The sequence below is a fragment of the Melanostigma gelatinosum genome, assembly GCF_949748355.1.
Source record: "Melanostigma gelatinosum genome assembly, chromosome: 14".
In the NCBI taxonomy this organism is placed as follows: domain Eukaryota; kingdom Metazoa; phylum Chordata; class Actinopteri; order Perciformes; family Zoarcidae; genus Melanostigma; species Melanostigma gelatinosum.
The window spans coordinates 14,164,427-14,186,283 of NC_136647.1; the positions used below are offsets into that span (position 1 = coordinate 14,164,427).

General features: G+C 42.4%; 3 protein-coding genes across 5 annotated transcripts; 1 reads left to right on the forward strand and 2 right to left on the reverse strand.

Moving 5' to 3' along the window:
• Positions 1 to 130: 130 nt before the first annotated feature.
• mogat3b (monoacylglycerol O-acyltransferase 3b) lies at positions 131 to 2,201 on the forward strand (the record flags this gene model as incomplete). Its single annotated transcript, XM_079284084.1, has 7 exons — positions 131 to 212; positions 430 to 537; positions 824 to 894; positions 1,181 to 1,385; positions 1,527 to 1,701; positions 1,783 to 1,967; positions 2,047 to 2,201. 7 exons carry the CDS (start codon positions 131 to 133, stop codon positions 2,199 to 2,201), a joined length of 981 nt encoding a protein of 326 aa, XP_079140210.1.
• Positions 2,202 to 3,119: 918 nt separating this feature from the next.
• srrt (serrate RNA effector molecule homolog (Arabidopsis)) lies at positions 3,120 to 10,486 on the reverse strand. 2 transcript variants are annotated; one of them, XM_079284102.1, is made up of 20 exons: positions 10,432 to 10,486; positions 9,765 to 9,883; positions 9,477 to 9,605; positions 9,190 to 9,393; positions 8,646 to 8,834; positions 6,904 to 7,073; positions 6,621 to 6,808; positions 6,436 to 6,546; positions 6,182 to 6,344; positions 5,901 to 6,049; positions 5,714 to 5,775; positions 5,502 to 5,580; positions 5,064 to 5,261; positions 4,801 to 4,971; positions 4,540 to 4,693; positions 4,263 to 4,456; positions 3,953 to 4,103; positions 3,704 to 3,796; positions 3,524 to 3,623; positions 3,120 to 3,371 (listed from the first exon to the last, which is right to left on the reverse strand). In XM_079284102.1, the coding sequence occupies exons 2-20, from the start codon at positions 9,881 to 9,883 to the stop codon at positions 3,296 to 3,298; spliced, it is 2,700 nt and encodes an 899-aa protein (XP_079140228.1). In that variant the 5' UTR covers positions 10,432 to 10,486; the 3' UTR covers positions 3,120 to 3,295. The 2 variants fall into 2 exon arrangements, with proteins under 2 accessions (XP_079140228.1, XP_079140229.1); XM_079284103.1 differs by having other exon boundaries at positions 3,513 to 3,623.
• Positions 10,487 to 13,906: 3,420 nt separating this feature from the next.
• rnf167 (ring finger protein 167) lies at positions 13,907 to 21,567 on the reverse strand. 2 transcript variants are annotated; one of them, XM_079283794.1, is made up of 11 exons: positions 21,430 to 21,567; positions 21,239 to 21,322; positions 19,844 to 19,974; positions 19,670 to 19,750; positions 19,427 to 19,564; positions 19,258 to 19,345; positions 19,063 to 19,153; positions 18,830 to 18,935; positions 18,585 to 18,678; positions 16,830 to 16,910; positions 13,907 to 16,533 (listed from the first exon to the last, which is right to left on the reverse strand). In XM_079283794.1, exons 3-11 carry the CDS (start codon positions 19,946 to 19,948, stop codon positions 16,109 to 16,111), a joined length of 1,209 nt encoding a protein of 402 aa, XP_079139920.1. In that variant the 5' UTR covers positions 19,949 to 19,974; positions 21,239 to 21,322; positions 21,430 to 21,567; the 3' UTR covers positions 13,907 to 16,108. The 2 variants fall into 2 exon arrangements, with proteins under 2 accessions (XP_079139920.1, XP_079139919.1); XM_079283793.1 differs by having other exon boundaries at positions 21,239 to 21,567.
• Between the last annotated feature and the right edge of the window lie 290 nt (positions 21,568 to 21,857).

Here is a 21,857-nt window from a genome sequence, read left to right on the forward strand (position 1 = left end):
CTACAACAAGGTGGACTTCCGTCATTATTATCTTGGAAAAAGCAACTTCTTCAATTTCCACAGGCATAAAGTATATGATGTATTGAATGAAAGCAGTTTCAATGTTATTGATTGGCTCCAGGTTGCAGGAATGACGAAAGAGAAAACTCAGTGGAAGGAATTCTTGGAGGCAGTGAGTACTCTGCAATGGGTGATATCCTTTGTCACCTTAGGTAAGCTCCAACGACACTTACTGTTTCTGAGTTTGTAAAACACGACACGAGAAAGTATGTCAAATGATAATTTTTGCTAGTTACATTAGCTCACCTATTAATTCACAACTGAATCTGTAAAACAACAATGTATTCATTTGTACCTGCGCTAATCTAAGACGTCTCTTGTGCCACACATGGACTCTGGTACTGTCCAACACGGCACAACACACTACAGCAGTGGCCTGTATTATCTTGATGGTGTGCCTTATGTTTACCTCACTGTGGCCGCTCCCCACTCTGTACTTCATATGGATGGTGGTGGACTGGCAAACCCCTGAAAGAGGTAAAAGAAAATACGTCACTCAAGCACCCACAAAAAAATGGAAGAATCCCATACATGAACTATTTTCCCATGATGCATTTTTTTCAGTTGTTCCTCCATTTCCTTTGTGTGTTGCGTAGTGTATACACTGTTTTCAGTTTGACATTTTGTAGTGTAGGCTGGAGTCACAGCCTATGTTGATATTTTTTTTGTATACTCAGTAAAAACAGTATCCTACGACAATAAGAATATAAGGCCCTCTGTGAACAGTTAGTGTGTCGTATGACATTTCTAATGTCTCCATCAGGGGGCAGGAAAAACACATTTGTGAGGAAGTGGAGGGTCTGGGAGCACCTCAGAGATTTCTTCCCAATCAAAGTAAGTATCCCTTTGTATCCAACGCATTTGGTGTTCTCATCATCTGATTTGATTAAATTTGGTTGGAACACCACGGGACAGTGATTCAATGTGGCTGGCCAGCAGCATGACTGTCTCGAAAACAACTCTTGCAATTACCTGCTGCAATTCGTTATCAAGGCAGAATCACATACATGGCACCTTTGTAATGAGCATGTGTTTTGTAATTTTTTAAATCTTGCAATAACGACTTAACATTCAGTGGAAATAGGTCTGTTAACTCTGTTAATTCATTTTCCTTGTTCAGCTGGTGAAGACGGCCGAGCTGAATCCAAAGAAAAACTACGTCTTAGGTTATCATCCGCATGGTATCATGAGTCTTGGGGCCTTTTCCTGCTTCGGCACAGAAAGCTGTGGCTTCACCGAGGTGTTTCCTGGGGTGCGAGCCACCCTGGCGATACTGGCAGGACTTTTCAGGGTACCACTCTTTCGGGAGTACGCCATGTTTACAGGTATTTATACCAATGTTCAACTAACGAACGGAACTATTGACACCAGCCATTTCAAACCTTTGTGAAATACAATTGAGACTGCAAATGGAAGACAAAACAACATCTACATGTGATTGTTACCGTCTTACTTTGTCTGATCAGGCCTTTGTCCAGTCAGCAAACCAAGCCTTGGCCACGTCCTCTCAAAGAGAGGCAAGGGAAATGCATTGGTGATTGTGATAGGGGGCGCTGCCGAGTCTCTGGCGTCCTCTCCTGGAGTCAACACGGTGGTAATGAGGCAGAGAAAGGGATTCGTCAGGGTGGCTCTTGAGTTTGGGTGAGAGCACAGTAAGAGCTTTAAGTGGATGTCGATATACTCACCGGACACGCCGATATAACCTCTGATGATGTTCCACAGGGCTGATCTGGTGCCCGTTTACTCATTTGGGGAGAATGATCTCTTCTGGCAGGTGGTTTTCTCAGAAGGCAGTCTAGGTCGGAGGTTACAGGACCTGTTTAAAAAGATGATGGGTTTCGCCCCGTGTCTGTTCGTTGGCGAGCGCTTTGCGTTCCTGCCCTACAGGACTCCAATCACCACCGTTGGTGAGTGTTTCTTCATACTGCAGGTGAGCCCAGCTTCCTGTGCTCTGCCCGTTGTATTCTAACGCTGCGCTTCTTTCAGTGGGAAGTCCAATCTCAGTGCCATGGCGCCTCACGCCCACTGAGGAGGAGGTCGACCACTATCACGGGCTTTACATGGAGTGCCTGTCCAAGTTATTCCATGAACACAAAGTCAGCTGCGGACTTGCTGAAAGTCACAAGCTCCAGATCATTTAGACATTTCCCTTCCAAATGAACTGTGAAGCTGTCTTTAATGATGAACTTGATCTTCAATAGATGGATCCTGCAACTTTCTTTGTTCATACTCTACTGTATTTGAAAATATTTAACATGAACATGTGCCTTTAATAATCAAGACTCCCAGTGTGTGGGATTGTGAGTTCACAAAGCACTGAAACAATGTCTTGTTACGCTGTCCTGTCATGAAGTTCACAACGTATTTAAAAGTGTCGTGCATTTCTAATGTGATTTGACAATCGCTGACAACGTGCGATGAAAAGACATGCGTGAAATAAAAAATCCTTGCTTGTGTTGAATTGTATTAGCATGTTTGCTCCAAGTAACCCCGCCGGTTCATTATTAAATTGTGTTGATGAGATCCTAACAAAAGTGAGACGAGATAGTATGACAGAACCAACTTCAGAATGACAACTTTCCCATTTCATTTGTAATTGGATTAATCATACATGGCGCTATTTTTCTTCTTGCTTAAAGGAATATTGAATATTGTACCACTGCAAGGCTTCTGCAGGTATTTTGTAGTTGGCAGCTGTTTAAAACGAGATGGCCAGTGTATGTCAATGGTTCACCCAGTAGAGGGCGACATTTTACATCTGGGTTCTGGAGACATGAGCCACAAAGAAAATCATGAGCAAAAAAGCACATTGTCAGATATAAACTCCCTTGAAATAAAAAAAATGAATGCGTTTTCTTTCATTGTACAAAACGTTATCAGCGCCTCTGTTACCATTGTGTTCAACGTTAACCTTGATCTGAAGTTCTTAAATGCCAAACACTTCCTGACAAATGGCATCACTATCTTGTCCTTTAAAGTCGGACTCGCTGCATTTCTGGGTCATTTTGTTGCTCCAATCACACAATTTTATTTGATGTATCATTAAATGCATATTAATGTAGTTTGATCACAACTTTATTGAGGAAACAATTTACAGCGGACGTTTGTTCTCTGGTTGCACAGTTATCACAAAATAAAATATTTAAGAAAAGAAAAATTCTAACCACTACAAAAAAAGAACAAACAGAACACAACACTGGAAGAGAGAGACGACGGAAAGGACCAAGTGAACCTTCTAAAAGAAGTCCATGTCATCTGGAGCATCCAGGTCACGGTACTCAACGATGTTGCGGGGATCACCGCGGGACATTCTGAGGTGGTTGAGGGTGCAAGAGACAAACAAAGACCCGAGGGAAAAAGACAAGAAATGATCATAAAAAAAAAAAGAGGTTCAATATTCTCCAAACGCAAAATATAGAGACAGCTCATAGCAAAATAAAGATCACACGTACAGTGGTCTCACCTGAGGTTGCGTGGCTTCCCCAGGTAGCCACCTTGTCCGCGGAAGTTGTCATAGTTGCCTCTGCCTCCTCCATATTGGTTGGGAGGGTAAGGAGGTCCGCCTGTTGGAAAGGAGGACTTTCATTTGTCTGATTGACAAACATCTCCACTGCAGTAAAAAAAGAACAGACAGAGAACATACCACCGTAGCCCATCAGTGGTGGACGAGGCTGTCCAAAGCCCATTGGACCCTGAGGACCTTGAGGAGGAAATGGCATGCTGGGAGAAAGCAAACCTGGAGACAAAACCAGAGAAAAAAAGAGTTCATATTATTGTGGACACAACGTGATTGATTATTTAAGCTCCGGTGCACCGCAGTGAATCGATTCATTTATTCAGTCTTTGTTGAAGTCCTAAAATCTTTATTCGGCGTGTGTGAGTTGTTCCTGACCTGGGCCTGGAAGAGGAGGAAGTTTCATCTCAGGCAGCGACGGTCTCTTGGCGTCCATCAGGAAATTATTGAAGAACACCACTTCCTTTTTCACTTCGTCAATTTTGTCCCCATGTTTGTTCAGGATGTGCTTTCGTACGAACTCGGGGCCCTTGAAATTCATTTGAAATGCAAAAAAAAAAAAAAAATACACATTAACAATGAAGCAGCGAAACAATGCAGTATATCAATTAAAACATGTCAAACCTTTGAAGAGATTTTGTCAAAATCAGATAATAAAACCTCAACATGTTGTTTAACAAGCACTCACCTTAAATTTCTTGCCACTTAGTGGGCAGAGCCATTTGTCCTTCCCCAGCTCTTGCGTGTTGGCGTTCACAAACTTCTCAACCTCCTCCTCGGGGTCCTTGCGGCCCATCTTCCCTGCCTCGTCCTCAGACAGGATTTCTTTTAAATTGAACAAAGGACTCAGCTTCTCCTCCATCATCTTCTGCCATTGTTGCACTGTAGAAAAACAAAAGTACAGTAAACAAATATGCATTTCAACTCCAAAGGAACACACATTCTTCGTATAATAACCTGCTGACCTTCTCCATGTGCGATGCGGTTCGGAGGAATGGGTCCACGTACATGGATCATGCCACAGCGGTTGGGCATTTCATCCTCACTGGGGTATTCACAGGTGTTGTAGTAGTCGATTGAATGCACGACACGCAGGTACAAGATCAGACGATCCAAAACCTGGAACAAAGCAGATGCCGGAGAAACATAAAATTATAGATCTTATTCCGTAATCAGCCAGCCATCTGAATGACAGACATACTAACTCATAACTGCGAGAGTCAAACCTTGGCTAGCTTGTCATCCCTCTCCACTGTCGTCTCCGCTGGGTTGCCTTCCTTGGTGCTCTCCTCAGAACCCATCCCGCTCCCTGATCCCAGGAGCTCCTCCTCCTCAGCGCTCACCTCTTCTATCAGGTAATCTGTGATGTTCTTCAAGATGGGGTTCTGAGCCGGCAGCTGTTTCAGCACACATACGCGTACGATTCAGTTACAGCAGGATCATTCGCGAACCGATCGATTCAGATTGTAATTGCCGACCAGCGGCGTACCTCTGCGCGCTCCCTGCGCCTCTCCGCCTGGGACTTGATGCTCCACAGGTCTCCTTTCTCGTCCAAGGCGTGAATGAGTTTGGCAGCCAGCTTGATGTCGTTGCGGAGCACCTGCTTGTGCTGAGAGATGCCGTTGATATTACGCACCCTCCGAGCCAGGTCCCTGTTCACCCCTGGTGCCAGTTCACAGTCACGCAACTGTTAAAAGGTAAGAGAGCAAAACAGAGGTTTAACAGCCGCAACTGCTATTTAGGAGATTAGTAATACAAACAGGTGCAAAGGACTATGCAAGGCTACATTAACTCCAACATTTTGAGATGAGTTTAGAAAACACAAAACCTGCTGCAAGTTATTTGACACTCTCTGCAACACACACTATGCTGCATTTTACCATCTCTTGAAGACCGTAGTGTCAATATCTGAGCCCGGCACACTTACTCGAATGTTCTGGAGGTTCCAGCAAACCTCTTTGATGTTGACGCTGCGGTCAAACGTCACCCAGCAGCGTCTGAAAAACCTGCAACGGCACAAGGTTCATTCCACCATTATTGCGCAATCGTGGTACGGTCCCTTGCTTCACACTAAAAATGAATCTGACAAACGTCATTGTCAGATCAACAAGTTAAAAGAATGTTGTTTTTTTAACCGACCTGCGCTCTGGATGGGGGTCAGACAAGCACACACGCAGAAAGCCAGGGTAACGCCGGCAAAGCTGAGAGAGGGAAAAAACAAAACATAAAAGCATATCGAGTTCAAACAAAGACACAAATTATTGAGCGCCCTCAGTGATTCGACACGTCCCGGTCCATTAAAACCAACCATCTGCCATCAACTCACAGCAATAATCTCCGCCTTTGAAATAGTGGGAGCGATGCTCCTCATGAACAGAGAGCAGGTCCTGTGGAGAGGCCGCGGCCTGGGAGAGTCATCTTTGGGTTTCTTTTCTTCTTTGTTGTCTGCTTCAGCATTCTCCTTTGGTTTCTCCTCTTCAGCACCAGATGGGAGAGAGCAGATCGGTAGGAGAAAAAAAGAAAAAATGAATTGCAAATACTGGGAACATAGACACTGTACAGTCTACCTGGGGAGAAAAATCAGACACTGTGAATTTGACTCCTCACCTTCACCCTCCTCTTCCTCTTCGTCATCCTTGTCTTCCACCTCTTCCTTCTTCACGGGTTTATCAGAGCAGTTGGAATTTGAGTCTGAATCCGAGTCGGAGTCGCTCTCCGAGGCACTGGCTTCATCATCGCTGTCTCCGCTGCGCTTTCTCTTTCTTCTCGGCTGATGAATGAATAAGAGAACGATCGTGGGCTGTTTGGTTAGCTTCTTTCTCTGGTTCGCAAATCATTTTAAGAATGGAAGCAACACTCACTTTCTTGGGTTCAGGCAGCTCTTCTTTGGCGGCTTCTTTCTCTGCCTCCTCTTTCACACCCTCCCCTTCTGCTGCAGCAGCTCTTTCTGTGCCGGCCGCGTCGCTCTCCTCCTGTGGCACAGTTCACCGTCATCAACACAGAAACCTCGACCGCCTGGCGGAGACTCACAGAGAACAGAACATACCTTCTCATGTTTCTCTTTCTCTACTGAAGGCTTGCGATCGCTGTCCAAGGATTTGAGGTCTTCTCTCTTGGGAGGTTCGGCGCCTGCCCCCGAAACAGACGCCGACTTCTCCCTTTCTTCCTCCTCTTCAGATGGCAGGTCCAAGATGCGAAGATCATGATCCGTACCTCCCTCCATCTTTATCATAGCTGAAGGCAAGCAAGAGGGTATAAGGCTCATGTTAAAACTGATGACGGGGAGGGGGGGCTTTTCATGAGGGATTAGTCAGTTATTACAGTCTCACCTGCATCCAGAACCTTGATGATGACCGGGGTCTGTTCAATGTCCAGGGAGACATTATCAAACCAGCTGTTCTCCATCAGGAACGTGAAGACATTGAGGCGGTTGTGCAGGGCACTCTGGGCCTCTGCCTTCAGCCGGCTGGCCTCGTCGGGGTGATACTTGGACCTGAACCTGTGTCCAGAGTCGGGGTCCACAAAAAAGTTGGGAGGGGATGACGGGGGTTGGGATGAACGAGGTGCAAAAGTTAGAGAACAAAAATGCATATTATACATCTATATTGCAACTGTGTCACAAGATTCCAGAAATATGATTTATATGCACATTATAATTTCGTTTTTTTACCAGATGTTCAAGAAAAAAAAGCATTTATAATTTTGTTTGTTGGGAATTTAAATATCTACACAGATCACAATTAAGATTATGATTTCTGTATTGCCTAGTCCTTGTGTTAGGTCATTCAGTGTATGCGTGATTATTATAGCTAATTATTGTACATTTGACTAGATTAACTCACCAAAAAAATAAGGGAAAAACACAACAGAGAGATTATGAAATGAAGCATTCACATTCAGCATTTCACATCAAAAATGTTGATCATTGAGTGGACTACAGTTACCTTTTGCTCTGCCAGTTTATTAACAAATAAATACTGAGAGGGGGGGTCTCTTCTGTGAAAATGCGCTCCACTTCACCCAAATGGTGTGTCTGTATGCACACAAATTTGGTTTTGGGATTCGATTTGATCCGAACAGAAAAAGAAAGCGTGGAAAAAAAGCATAAAAGAAAAAAAAAAAAAAATCTCCGTGCGCGAAAGACTACTTGACTGTCTGAAATGCCTGGTACTGTGTGTCTAAGAGCAACTGCATTGTGCGCAGTGCCTGCCCTCGCTGTCTAACACCGATTCTTGCGGATGAGTTGCACTTTTTCTCATCTTCGAAAAACCGTCGTCTACGTAGTAGTGGGAGGGGAAGAAAAATGGGTTATGGCAAAACAGAATATTTTTGCATGATACCTGTGAAATAAGTGTAATAAGCATTAACAGGCAATTTTAAAACTGTGTATCTGGGAAAGCTTAGTTAAAACACGAATTAGGAAAAAGAAAATCCACCCAAACAATGAGGATGACTTTTAGGTCAAAGCTACATGTAACTGAACAAAAAACGTTCACAGGACTGTGAATAGCAGGGTTGTTACACTGCCGTAGATATACTTTATGTAGGACTTAATTTTGTCAAACAAAGGTTCTCGAAACACCCATGAAACCCTCTGTTCAACCTCTTACAAAGCATTTATAATCAAACTAAACAATTATATGTGCACGAAGGTTGCATTTGGGTCGATTTTCTTCTTCTATAAACTGCACGTGTGACAAATGTGATTGGTAACAATCTAGTGTTAGCCTGGTCCAACTACATGGGTGGAACTGTGCCTGGGCAACTGAAACATGCCAAAAAGGGTTGAGTGGGGGGGTAATGTTCTCTTGTTACAGCAACTATTCGACTTATGCGGCACCAAATAAATATAAGTACCTCAATTCCCCGATGATACACCAACCCTTGGACCAGGCCCATACTATTAGATTGTTATCAGAAAAACAATTATATCTAATGCAATAATGATGTAAACTTTGATGACGACAATCAGAGAATGACTACAGTATACTTCCTTGATAAGAATGACAATAACGCGGCTACATTTAAAGCTACTAATATTCATTATTAGTAAAGGCAACTGATTTCGTACCACTCTTCATCTTTATGAGCCAAAAAGAAGTCCTGCATCTGCTGCCGGCGGAAGTCGATCTTGTACTCATTGTAGCGTTTGACCGCCTCAGTCTCCTCCACTGAATCATCCAAGGACAACAGGAACTCTTTAAAGCTCTTCATTAAGGGAGGGGGCGGACCCAAATCCATGTCATGGATGTTACCGAGCCTGATGGAAAAGAGACACAAGTCGGATGGAGTTTTGAGCGGGCAAACAGAAGTAGTAGCTTTTCATATTCTATGCATTAACTTGTGTGATGAGAGAACAAAAAACATATCGGCATTTTGCTGAATGTATTTTCTCTCGTCTTTCATTCTAACTTCTGTACTTCAAACTGTTTGAGGTTTGACTTACTGTCAAATCTCCGTTTTCTTCAGGCTGTTGTGTTTTGTTAAAATGTCATTAACATTCACGAACGGACATACATAACAGGTTGCAGGAGTTATCGAAAAGTTTAATATTGAACCCCTAAATACGTGTAAAACAACATTTAACTCACTCAACCCCTGGTTCCATTACTCACCTCGCCTGTATAGGGATGCCATGATGAGGCTGCATGAGGTGCAGGTCAGGATGACCCCAGTGCTGTGGCGGGCCATAGCTGGGCCCTCCTCCTCCTCCCCCTCCTCCCCCCCCTCCACCTCCTCCTCCTCCTCCTCCGCCTCCACCACCACCACCATAACCCAAATCGTACCCCCCACGGTAAGGTTCTCCGCCATGATCGTCCCTGCCGGGGATAGATAAAAGACCGTAAGAACAGCAGGTAACAGTTGCAAAGACTGTTAATATTTGTGTTGCAGGTAATCTCACCAGTCTCTTCTCATGCGTTTCTGCTGGGGACTCATGTCATGTCTGGGTGGGGTGAATCTCTCCCGGCGCCCCCTGTCATAATCCCGGTACTCTCCGCGGCTGCGTCGTTCCCTGCCCCTATCCCACTCTCTGGAAGATTCATTTCAGGAAACAGGACAGAAACATTCAAACAAATATTCTCAGTGTGAGAGGGCACCAGACAGCCACCATTTAGTTGCATTTTGAAATTAGTTGGAGTTGAGATGTCTACATGGGCTTTAGCTGAATCCCCGCATCTCTCCATCTTACCTGTCGTTCCAGTCATCTCTGCGTCTGTCTTCTCTCTCTCTTGAACGGTCATAGTCACTTCTCTCCCGTCTGAATTTGTCCCGTCTCCTGCGATCGTACTCATCGTCACTGTCTCCCATCTCCGCGAAGAGAGGGGGGGAAAGTTAATTTAAGTCACGATTTGGTCTGGTAGGATTGTTGTTAACATGACTGTGAGCTTAGTCGCAAAAGCTAACGTTAACTTACACAGACACAATAAACATGCGACCATTCTCTGATCTGATCATGTAGCTACACGGCTGTGGAGGAATTGATTTTTAATTGGGAGAAACAAAAGCTAGAAGGTGAAGACATTAAGGCCCACACGGCTAACGTTTTAAGTCTGTGTCTTACACAACAACATTTACTGATGGAGTTTGACATCCAAATTACCAACAACTGTGAGATAAAAAGCTGCTACACATGTGTGGATAAAGGTGTGGAGTCCCACGTCGAAACAAAGGGAGAAGTTGTTGTAGTGCGGGTTAGCTAACGTTAGCTAACAGGCTACGTTAGCTAGCTAGAAAATAAACATCCTCGTCCGTTTTATGCAAGAGACTCTTCGTTTATTCGTTTTCTAAAGAAGAGAACGGTAACTCTTCTGTTAGTTTAACCACCCTTTACACAGTACAAACGAGCACATCGATACCTTAAGATTATTATTTTCTGGGGTGATGTGCGTGTTCTTCCCCTCCTTTTCTCGTTCCTTGTCTTCTTCTACATGCGTAAGCGGCGGAAATCAAACAACAAAATTGCGCATTAGCGCCACCAACTGGTATGAAGTGTGGATCAGAACGTTATTAACTTCCCCCTTAAAGTAACGTTATTCCACACTGTCTGCAAGTATCACATAATAATTCACTGTTTCCTCTGGGAATTAATATGTTTACACTGACATTTTTAACCCAATAAGCGTTTTTTTAATGGCTGCACCATTTCATGAAATGTAATTATTTAATTTTTTTTGTGGACAATGTTGTGTTTCTAATATCTGACTCAGTGGTGTTTAATATGTTGAAGCTAATAATTGTATTATAATGTAAATCACAGATGTGTGCATAAGATGTATGTATTCATATCAATAATAAGATATTCACTCTGTTCAAATATATGAACCAATCAACAATATTAAGTATATGTGCACTCATGAAACATTGTATTATTTTAAGTCACAGATGAAGAAAAGGTTCACTTTATGGAGACAACAACTTGAGCACAGAGTGTGCGGGGTTGATGGATAGATAAAAATGGATCATTTAGAAGAAGTACCCGAGGTTTGCAGCCTGATCTCGTGCACAACCCCTCTCCGATAAGAATGCCAAAGATGTGTTTTCCTCGCCATCCGTGCGCCGTCTCCGTCATTTCACTGTTCACTTTGGGGATATCTGATCAGCAGAGGGTGCGCAGCGGCCAGGGTTATGGGTGATAGCTGCACGGGGGATACCCAAGAAAATAGAAGGAGCAGATGTGTGTGAGACTTCTAACAGGTCACTGTGAACTGAGGCGGGAAGCAAAGGAAGACTGTTGGGCAGGCAACTGGTAATTAATCAGACAACTGATTCAGGAGTCTAGAGGCAGGGATGCAGGGCTGCTGCATCCCTGGGTTGTTTTACAAAAAAAACTCATTTCAGACGAAGATCCTGCGGTAGCCTATGAATTCATGAATCCAATCAATGAGCAAGAAGGATATATTTTCCCTGACATTTAAGCGAAAATTAAGAGAAAATGGAAATTGAAAAAAGAAAACACGAGTCACAATAATCAATTATTATTTTTACTCGACAGCATGAGCCAGAATTAGATATTTAAAGCGTACCTTTGAATTTGAGCATTTTCCATTAGGTTAAAAGATGGGTTGACATTTTTCCAAGGCTATCTTCAAATAATAATCACATGTGTACATTAAAATAGTTATCACTGGTTGCTGTAATATTCTTCCTGCATACTAAAGTTTATCCAAAGACAATATGAGGCTTCAGCAGTCGGAGTTAGTCCAATCAAATGAATATTTTACAGATCACACTATTCAGTAAAAAAAATCCCTCTTTCGATTTCTCCACACAATGCGTGTTTGCTGAGCCTCGAAAGTGGAGGGAAAGTAACAGAAGGAGAATTGTATAATTTTGGAAGACTCACACTTAATTGATCAAACTCAGACTGCCGAAGCCCTCTGTCTCCCACATCTTATATTAGAATCACCTTCTGGAAGAATCTCTTCAGGTCATTTTCAACCCCTTGTTTTATGTGCATAACATTATTATCTTCCAGATTAAATATTAACAGCAGATGAGTGGTATTGTGGAACACGCGTAAAATAAATAAAAGAGTGAAGGATTTGGTATTCACACAATATTTTAATAGATTCAACTCTTATACTATTTTATTTTACTTTCATAATCTAATAAACTGCTAAACACATCTTTTTTTCGTGGTTTTCTTTGTCCTTCCTCTGAATTTTGAATGGTGCGTCATATACTCCAACAATTGTCGTGGCCACATTCGTGTAGATTCCACTTGTGGGAATGTTTGGCCATCCCTGGATCCAAATGCAAAGTCTCCTCCGGATGTCCCACCGGCCTCCAAAGGACTGGAGATAAGGTGTGGTTGGGAAGAACTATCCGAAAAAACCTATGAACATGAAAACAATTATTACTTGCTCTATTGAAGATACATTTTAGGAATATCAAAGGGCAATACTTGACAATTTAAACTTGGTACTGACAATATGCTTTGTCATTTGACATTAAAAAAACTTTTAATGAAATGATATCTCACGTTTGTCAGAAAAATGAATGATTCACCATTTCAAACTGATTACAAAACAAGAAGTCCTTGTCAAAATGTAATGTCAGTTGTTATGGTATGTTTAATAAATCATATGATTGCATTTTCAACGATGAGAGTCAGGTGGCAAAGGCAAATTAAAGGGATGGATCAAACTAAAAGTGTGAACCTTACCTCGTTGTAGTCTTGAGGAGCTTCTCTGGAATCAAGCAGCACGAATGAAGATACAGTCAAGAACAGCAAGAAAGACGATGTCAGCACAGAGGAGCATGACGGCAGGGATCCAGGCATCTTTACTTACGACTGCATTTGTCAGTGCAAAGAGAGAAGGTCCAAATATTTCTAATGCTTTAAACCCAAAACGCAACACGCCAAAAGCAAACTGAAGAATAACTCTTTATAGGTTCTTTTGCTTCAGTCGATCACAATCCATGTCCACATGTCTGGTGTCTCAATATTCATTTCTCAGCTTGCATGGAACAAATTTAAAGAAACACACTAGCCTATAGGCCATAATCCAGCCAATGCACAACTCACACATACCGTATCTAGAGGTTTATTCAGCTCACACATGAATTGTCTTTTCTTCAAAGCAGCAGGTGACGTGATTAAAGGCACATGAAGTGGTGAAAATGAAAAGACATGAAGCTTGTTAGGAGGGATTAAAAGGATTGAATTCATGAACTGTGGGAAGTCTTAATCACTACAACTAAAGACAGGCGACTATGGACTGTGGAATGTATTTGATTAACCCAAAGACATGTGGCCTATGACTCACCACCCACTGCATTAACATATTGGTTCATTTAGAAATAACAAAGACATATTTAAGATCATAGGGTTAACTGTATTCACTGATCAGAGTAAAAGAACCTGAACGGCTCTAAAATCAGCAGGGTGTCCATGCTCAATGCTAATTAGGCACATGCCAGTACAATCAAAGACCTGCAACATTTTATGAGGTGAGTCATGCTTTTACAAAAGCTTAGTCTTTTGGTTATTACTAATGAAACCTCCTGCAACTTATGGCTCAGCACCCTGGGGTCAGAGGGTGAAGAAGATATTGAAACTACATCTAAAGCCGTAAATCTTTATTCATCTTAATGGAGAGTATTTCATTCTATAATCAGAACAGTATGTATTGGAATTATACTTTATTCATTTCAGCTATTATATCTATTTATAAATATTTAAGAAAGGTAGAAGATGTGCACGCAACATACCCATTTAGTAAAATGTGCTTTATAATAAACCTAAATGATCATGTCGGACACTGGAAGGAAAGTCCTACTTTTTACTTCGCTCACCTAAAGAAAAAAGTGTCAACAGTCCCGTTTCAATATCATTTAATCTTCCACAAATCACACATTAAATGCAGTTTCACAGACTGTGTTCAGACATGATTCTCCAACCTGCTTTATACATGAAAATCATACTCGACTGTACAATTTGTATTTGTGTGTGATACACTCGGCCCATTCTAAAAGAAGAATAGAAGAATTAGTTTGGGGATTGTATTTTTTCATTTGTCTCTAAAATTGTGACATATAGAGCAAAAAAAGAGAAACGAAACGCACAGTACAAATAATATAAATAGGGAAAAACTGTTCTATTTTAAACAGTATTGCTAACAAGTCCCAATCAAATGTTGACAGTGTTTAGTCTTTTAATCAATCCTCAGAAAAATATAAAGCTGGAATGTTATGACTTCAGAGTCCTACTGATTCCCCTCCAACACTAAATGCAGCTTATTGAAACAATCAACAGAAGGTTGCATCGTGTGCAGTGTTTCCTCCGTTATCATATGCAGTCGTGGTGTTTGGACGGATAGGTTTGGTCCGATGTGGTATAGTGTGTGGTATATTAAAAATGTCAAATTCTTATCATAGTGGACAGTTACCCTAAATGAAAATGACCGATTTCAGATTTTCCCTGATGCGGTGGAGCAAAGACAAATGAACACAGAGGAAACACATCTGTATCATCCCATCGAGGCGAATAGGGAGTGTGGGTTAGTTTGTACTGTGCTTAAAAATGTCCACACCCCGTACGGTAATTAACAGTGAAAACAAAAACCCGGTATATTTACGACGTTGGATCAAGGTATCAACATTTATTTGGAGCAGCGAAACAGTTTGGCTTGAACGTTGTTGTTTTTTTTAACGGCTCTTTATATAATTCAACAGTGTGAACACCATCCTGGTCATTTCATGAAATAGAGAAACAAAACATATCGTGTGTGACAGCTGCTGAGCGCATGTAAATATTGAGGTGCAAATCAAACGTGTCTGAGCTGGCTCTCGGTATTACTAAACATCACTAAACAGCACTAAACATCTGGAAACACAGGCCGCCGCGGTCCTGTTCGTCGCTACAAAAAGAAAAGTGGAGCACATTTACTGACAAGGGAACAAAATCAAAGCTTTCTAACCAGCAGCATTACATTCTAGCAAGACAAGAGGAAAACAAAAGGAGTGTGAAATCTTTCCCTTCAACTTCCAAACAGTCAACATACACATGTACAAGAAGGCCAATGTAAGGCAATGCTCATTTTTCCTAAAAACACTTGCAGGGTCCCAGGACTCAAAACGTTATGATTCTGTCTATATAAAAATGGAAAAACAGCCATTAAATATGAATCAAGCTACATCTTACTGGTTCAAATGACTAAGACAATTTAAAAGACCAAACCCTATTAATTATCATTTTGTTATGAATTTACAATACGGACTGACCTTCAATTTGTTACTAAAAACCTGAGTTTGTTCAACTTGACAAACTGGAAAAAGCAAAACATATGTTCCTTAAACTGATCACACATAGTCATCAATAAGAATTCACAAAGCAGCAGAAATGTATAACATCTTTGCAATATTATATTATTGCACTAGTCACGATGGAATTTGAGAACTGCAATATAGCTTTAAAAATGTCAAAAGACAGTTACCGGCATTAAAAGATCAAATAAAGACAAACATGCCCTCCACATGCACATCCTTGTTAGGAAAAGATGCAAAGCTGATAAAAGAAAAAAGGGCTGTCAGACATAAAACTATTGGGATTAAAACAGAGAACCTTCAAACTGCACTAACCTCACCATAGCCGTACACAAGTGTGAGCACAGTATTCATTCTGTTTAGCAACACAGGCTGAAGCTCACACTCTTAATTATACCAAACATTAGATTCCAGTGGCCCGTTCTTTTTGTGCAGCGCTAGTGTTTGGGTCACGTGGTCAAGTTACGGATTAAAACATGCATTAAAAAAAAAAGAAGGTCTACAGTCAGATAAAGGAGTCCAGGAGTGAGAGTGTGTGTATAGATGAGGGTTTTGGTAAGACTCACCAATGCAAGGGCTTCATGTGCTTTGACACTAACAAACAGACCTCCTCTGGTTTCTGGGTAAAAGATTCTGTTACAATAAATGTCGAGCTAACCACAAATCTGCAAACTATTTAAACGCACAGTGTGACAGCACGCCCGATGACACAAAGACCCCCTTCAGGTAAAACTAAGTAATCTCACTGCAGCCATGTTCCAGCCATCAGACCTCCACTCCATCCCTACCAATGAGCTGAGCGGTGTCGTCGTCATCAGTGTGAAGCCTGTACTCTCCCAAAGCAGCGTCATCACTTTCTGAGTCCGTGCCCTCCGGGGTGGAGTGGTAGCCGTCATAACCCAGGATGGGTGAGTCGCAGAGTACGGGAGAGGCGAGGCACTGGGCAGTAGTGGTGGCTGAATAGGCCCCTGGGGTCCCCGAGGGAGACCCTGGGTTGGAGGGTCGAAGCAGAGGAGTGCGCTCCGTGTCTGCTCCGCCCTCCCCTCCTCCTTCCTCCCCACGTCCTCCGGTTTCCCCCTCAGACTCGGACTCGGAGTGCTCCGTGGGGTTCCGAGTGACGCGCTGTTTGCACACAGGGCAGGTCTTCTTGGTCTGCGTGAGCCACGGGTCCACACACTTGCAGTGGTAGGCTGACAAAGCAGAAAGAGTGGCAGTGAGCAACAAGGTCTGCAGTGCAGTAGGAAGATTGGTCATTTTTATGCCTTATGAACATTTTGATCACTTGGGAGTACACTATTGTACTTTTGAAGATAAACTAGGTAGCGGAACAAGTGTTGACCAGCAAGAAAGGGCACATTCATTGTGTTCAAATAGTACAAAAGCTTGCAGCTGCAAGTGTGGCAGATGTACACATTCTGTGAATCAGTCGAGGTGTTTTGCACTGTAATATACACAATAACATGATAAGACCACATAGAATATTTACCATGTGAACAAGGTAAAACTCGCAGCTTGTCTCCTTCTTCATAATCATCCAGACAGATTGCACACACATCATAGTCATCCCCTACAATAGAGGAGAAACATTGTCAACAACTTTAATAATTGAAATTTAAGGGACACATTATCTATTTCGAATCTTGAGTGACATTTTGGCACAAGAACCTGTTCTGCAAGTAAAAAGCTCCACAGATCACAGAAATAAAATTCCCAAACAAAACTTTGATCACAGCAGTTGGGCCTTAATGTTCCTAAAAACAATGTAGTTGTAAAGGACCTCTGAGAATGTGTCGTGTATTTAAATAGATTGTTCCTTTTTTATGTTTTTATTTTGGACGTTTTGTCACTGCAGTCGGTGCATTTCCTGTTGCGCTTTTATTCTGAAGGTATAAAAACCGGAAGTAAGACGCCGCTAGAAAGCCGTTAGAAAAGTCACTAAAGGGACGGGAAAAGTGTTTGAACAAGGAAGCTGGATACGGTTTTATTATTTTAGCACCTGGCCGATATAGGCACAAGTTCTTACGGTGTGTTCAAGGTGTGTTCAAGGTGTGATTCATTAAAGACTTATGGACCATCAGTTCAAGACTACAGACCATGGAGTGGTCTCGTGTGACGTCACAGTTTAGCTGTCGGCCATGTTGGAGTACACACAAAGCCACTGGCATGCACGGCTGAGTCGCATAACCTATCGATGGTGAACTTTTGTGATGTCTTTGGTTGTGGCAGCAGAGCTGATAGAGACAAGAAATCATTCTTTCGTTTGCCAGCGGTCATTACACATCAAGGAAATGACACGAAGGAGCTATCCAAGCGACGTCGCGAGAAATGGCTGTCACGCATCTCTCGAGATATAAAGGAATGGAATTTGGCGTACACTAGAGTATGTGCGGATCACTTTATAAGTGCTCAGTGATTTTATTTACAAATTCGTTTGTGAACAGTATTTAATAAAGGAAATATAAATTAAACTTTTACATGAGAAGGTTACCGAAGCTTCATCGGCCCGTGACAGCAGTCGGTGCCAGAGACGTGTCGAGCGTGTACAACAGGCGAAACACATAGATGCAGCCTCAGCATTGCTTGATATGAGTTTAACGTCGGATCATATATATATGTATGTATATATATATATGTGTGGGGGGGGATGAAGTTAGGAGTTAGTTGAAAGTGAATTCCTACACACACGCACACAATGACGTGCATGTACAATGTAAACAAACACACGTGTCTGTTTGCGCTGAGTAAACATTGAATATTGCTAAATATTTGACCAGATCTGTATATATTTACCCTCCCAATGACGAGATGAGAATTCCCGACGACCGTTGCTTTGACGTCTCGGACCCATCCACTGACAAACTGATTATAAGCGTCGAGCCCTTTGTAGCACTCCAACTCGTCTTTTGTGTAAGGACTGGGGGTGTTCACGAGATACGCGTAGATGTTGCCGTAGTTTACCGATGGAAGATAAGTAGGATCGGCACTGAAACCATCTGCACTCATCGTATAGGGATCCAAGTTACCAATAACCTTCAATTTGGCCAGGTAGCGAACCTTTGATGCACTATCCAGTGATTCAAAGTATGGTATTTTCGCCGCACTTCCTTGTTTACGCGCCGCCATGTAGGTTCTGTATGTACTCCAACATGGCCGACCGACCTCGTAACTAAGGAGATCGTGACGTCGGTGAGACCACTCCATTATTCAGCCGGGATGTTACAGTCGTAAAACATCTTCTTACCTTTACAGAACCTGTGGATTGGAATCCGCTTCAGTTGTTCCTTGGACAAACGATTTTTCCTCATCCTTTTTCTGGACTGCACACATCGTATAATCTGAACAAAACAAAAAGACAGTGTTGCTGATGACGCGAGAATTACACTGATACTCAACGTGCACGGATGGGTTTGTTTTTTTGAGTTCCTGTAAGACACCACTGGTCATAGTAAGTAAGTAAGTAAGTGGTCACATCATATGCATACTTACCAAGACGACACCCATCACAATCATGATCATGCTAAATACTCCAGTGAAGGGAATTAGGTAGTACGAGAGTGGAAACGCAAACTCCGGCTTGAGGATCACGTAGGCCCTGCAGAAACCAACATTACCAAGCACCGAAAAGGTCAGTACATCATGCATTGGTCCGAAACATTTAATGCTAAATAAAGAAGAAATAAATAAGAAAAGAAAAAAAATGTTGGAATGGTTTTACTTACCCTTGTTCTGGAATTATGAAATTCCTGAGAATTTGAGAGGCATAGTAGCTGGTGAATACAGACGGGATGGCAATCTCCTCTGCAATAGTCTCTGGAAAATAAAGAAAAAATATTTACAATGTTGCCATTTCAGTGAGATGTAGTGTGAGTATGTAAGATGTTTTAAATATGTACAATTTATAAAAAGAGACGTACCATTGCTGTAGTTCATATTGAGCAGCCTGTCCGAGTACATGTTGTGAACGATCACAGCATTGTATCCAGCTCGCTGTGCGTGCAAGATCTGAAAATCAGTTCCTCACATGAGAGCAGTTCGCTTCACGGACACGAAAACATCTTCAAATGTCACTCAAACACGACTGACCTTTATGTCAAAATTGCAGTCGTAGCGTCTGATGAAAGCGATGAATTTGGTGGTGTTGGCATCAAAGGACGGTGGCAGTGGAGGAGGAGGGTCTATTGCTGTACAGCCATTCAGTGGACGGGACACCATCAAAACTCCCTTTTACACACACACACACACACACACACACAAAAAAGAAGTAATTTTAAGGACTATGGCCCGTGTTTTCATATATGCACCCTTTCTCCAATACTCTGCTCTCACCATTAGTCCATCCTTAGGAAGAGGGGAACCAAAAAAGGCAGGCAGGTCCTCAAACAGCATGGAGGTCATATTGCTATAATGCTGCAAAAATACCAAGAAATACATAAGACCTCACATAAACTCCAGCGGAATCGAAGGAATCATATTGATAGTTAAAGCTTGAAGATTACTTACAGCGTAGATATAGGCCTGTGAGGGTGAGGGAACCAGTACGCTGCAGAAAACCACGACAAGGACACTCAGTCGAGCTCCTGCACACCACACACCATGGTGAGCCATCCTCGGTCGCTTACAGTTGCACTAAACTGTGCCAAAGATAGAACAGCAACACATCGCAATCTAGAGTGAGTAATCCGTCACAACCAGGGGGGGAATGCTTCTGGTTGAAGCTGACCTAGCAGTTTGGTTACAGCCTGGCATTAACATGATAATGCAAATAGACAACTCAAGTGGTAAACCTTTGGAAATAAGCCAATGGTGATGTTAAAAAGGGAACCGTAAACTGGCTCCCCGCTCTCTTGTCATGGAGTAGCAGAGCAAACCTAAGCCACGTACTTTTAAAAGTGAATTGCAATGCTGTTACTTTGTGAGAATACTAATGTCCTCTCGAGCTCTTTTAACTGTAGTCTGCACAGGTTTGATCAATCATCTGCAAAACAATACCTTTAATTTTTTTTATCTGCAGTTGGTCTAACAAATCACTCGAGTGGTTGTGGTCAAGTGGAAAAGTTTAAACATTTGTTTATCTTGGTGCTAAACTGATATGAGTTTACTCTTAAAATGAAGTCTTGAACCAACCAACGCATCTGGATCCTTGTTGTTAACCTGTTATTGGAATCAATAAAACACTTAAGAAACGATTCTGCTCAATAACGTAGCAACGCGTAAGAGACACAGATACAGATTGTCAACAAAGCAGATTGCTCAAAAAACTAAATAGGGAATCTCTTTGTTTGCTTTTACAATTATATCTGGAAAAAAACTATAAAAGGATGACCAACACAATAGAGTGCAATACACTGTTTGACCCCCGATCTTGCTACTTTCAGCAGGTAAAATAAACGCAATCCTGGTAGGCAAGGTGTTAACACAGAGATCATAGACATGTTCTAGGGCCTGTCCTGTATGGAGCTACTTCGTGGCACTAGACAGCAATCAACCCAAAGTCCTGCCTCTTGTTTGTAACGTTACGAACATTAAAAACACGCTGAAATCTACTGTTCGTAAGTAACGCAACACCAAATGTTGTTGCAACTGCCTACGGGACGTTAGTGGAGGAATAATCTGCTGCGGTTGCTTTTCTTGCAATGCTAGTTATGTAGCATTAGCGAGCTAATGTTTTCTTCACACGTCCTGAGAAACATCACTGAGCTAACGTTACCGCTACTCCTGGCAGGCGATTCAGCTATTAATAGTGACTATTCTGAAGCGCTGGGCTGTCATTGGCATTCAGGTTAGTTACCGTTATTACCGTTATTACTTGTAACCAACGTCCCACGCAAAATACAAAAGAGCACAACAAAAGTTATCGGGGTAGTGTTATTGTGTGTAACTTTGTTAGCGACATACCTTGGTCTCCTGCGAATGTCGGCACCGTGAAGATTATGATGTGACGTTAAACCCAGTCGTCTCACCTGCGTTTCTCACATGCCACTGTGGAAAAACGATCAACGTTAAATTTGTTATTACTTACAGCATCGAGCTACTTTTTCGATGACCCTATCATCCCACTCAAGAACGACAAAGACAGGGAGGATTACCGCTAGCTGACGTTTGGCTAGTACGAGCAAAGAGCAGTTAACTACGTCTTCTTTGTATCATACGCAGTTAGTATGAACCAACAATCTGTGTGTCCACCGCAAAGGACACACTTTGCCTGTGTGATCAGATGCGTTAGCTTGCTGTTAGGTTTGTTTGTTTATTGCTTCTTGCTCCCAGGCTCTTCTTCGTGTTCTGATGGCAGATTGACTCTCCAGCATACTGGCCCACAGCGCCACCAGCGGCCACAAGAATGAACAGCAACGAACTGGGTGCCCGCGAGGCTTCATGTTCTCCCAAGAAAGCCATGCACAGTGCGTGCTCTTGGCTTTCCATGGTCCATTTCTATTTGTATTACATAGAAACGGACGCAGACAGGGACAGACTAGTTTCACGGCATTCAAATAAACAAATCATTCAGGCTCCTGTA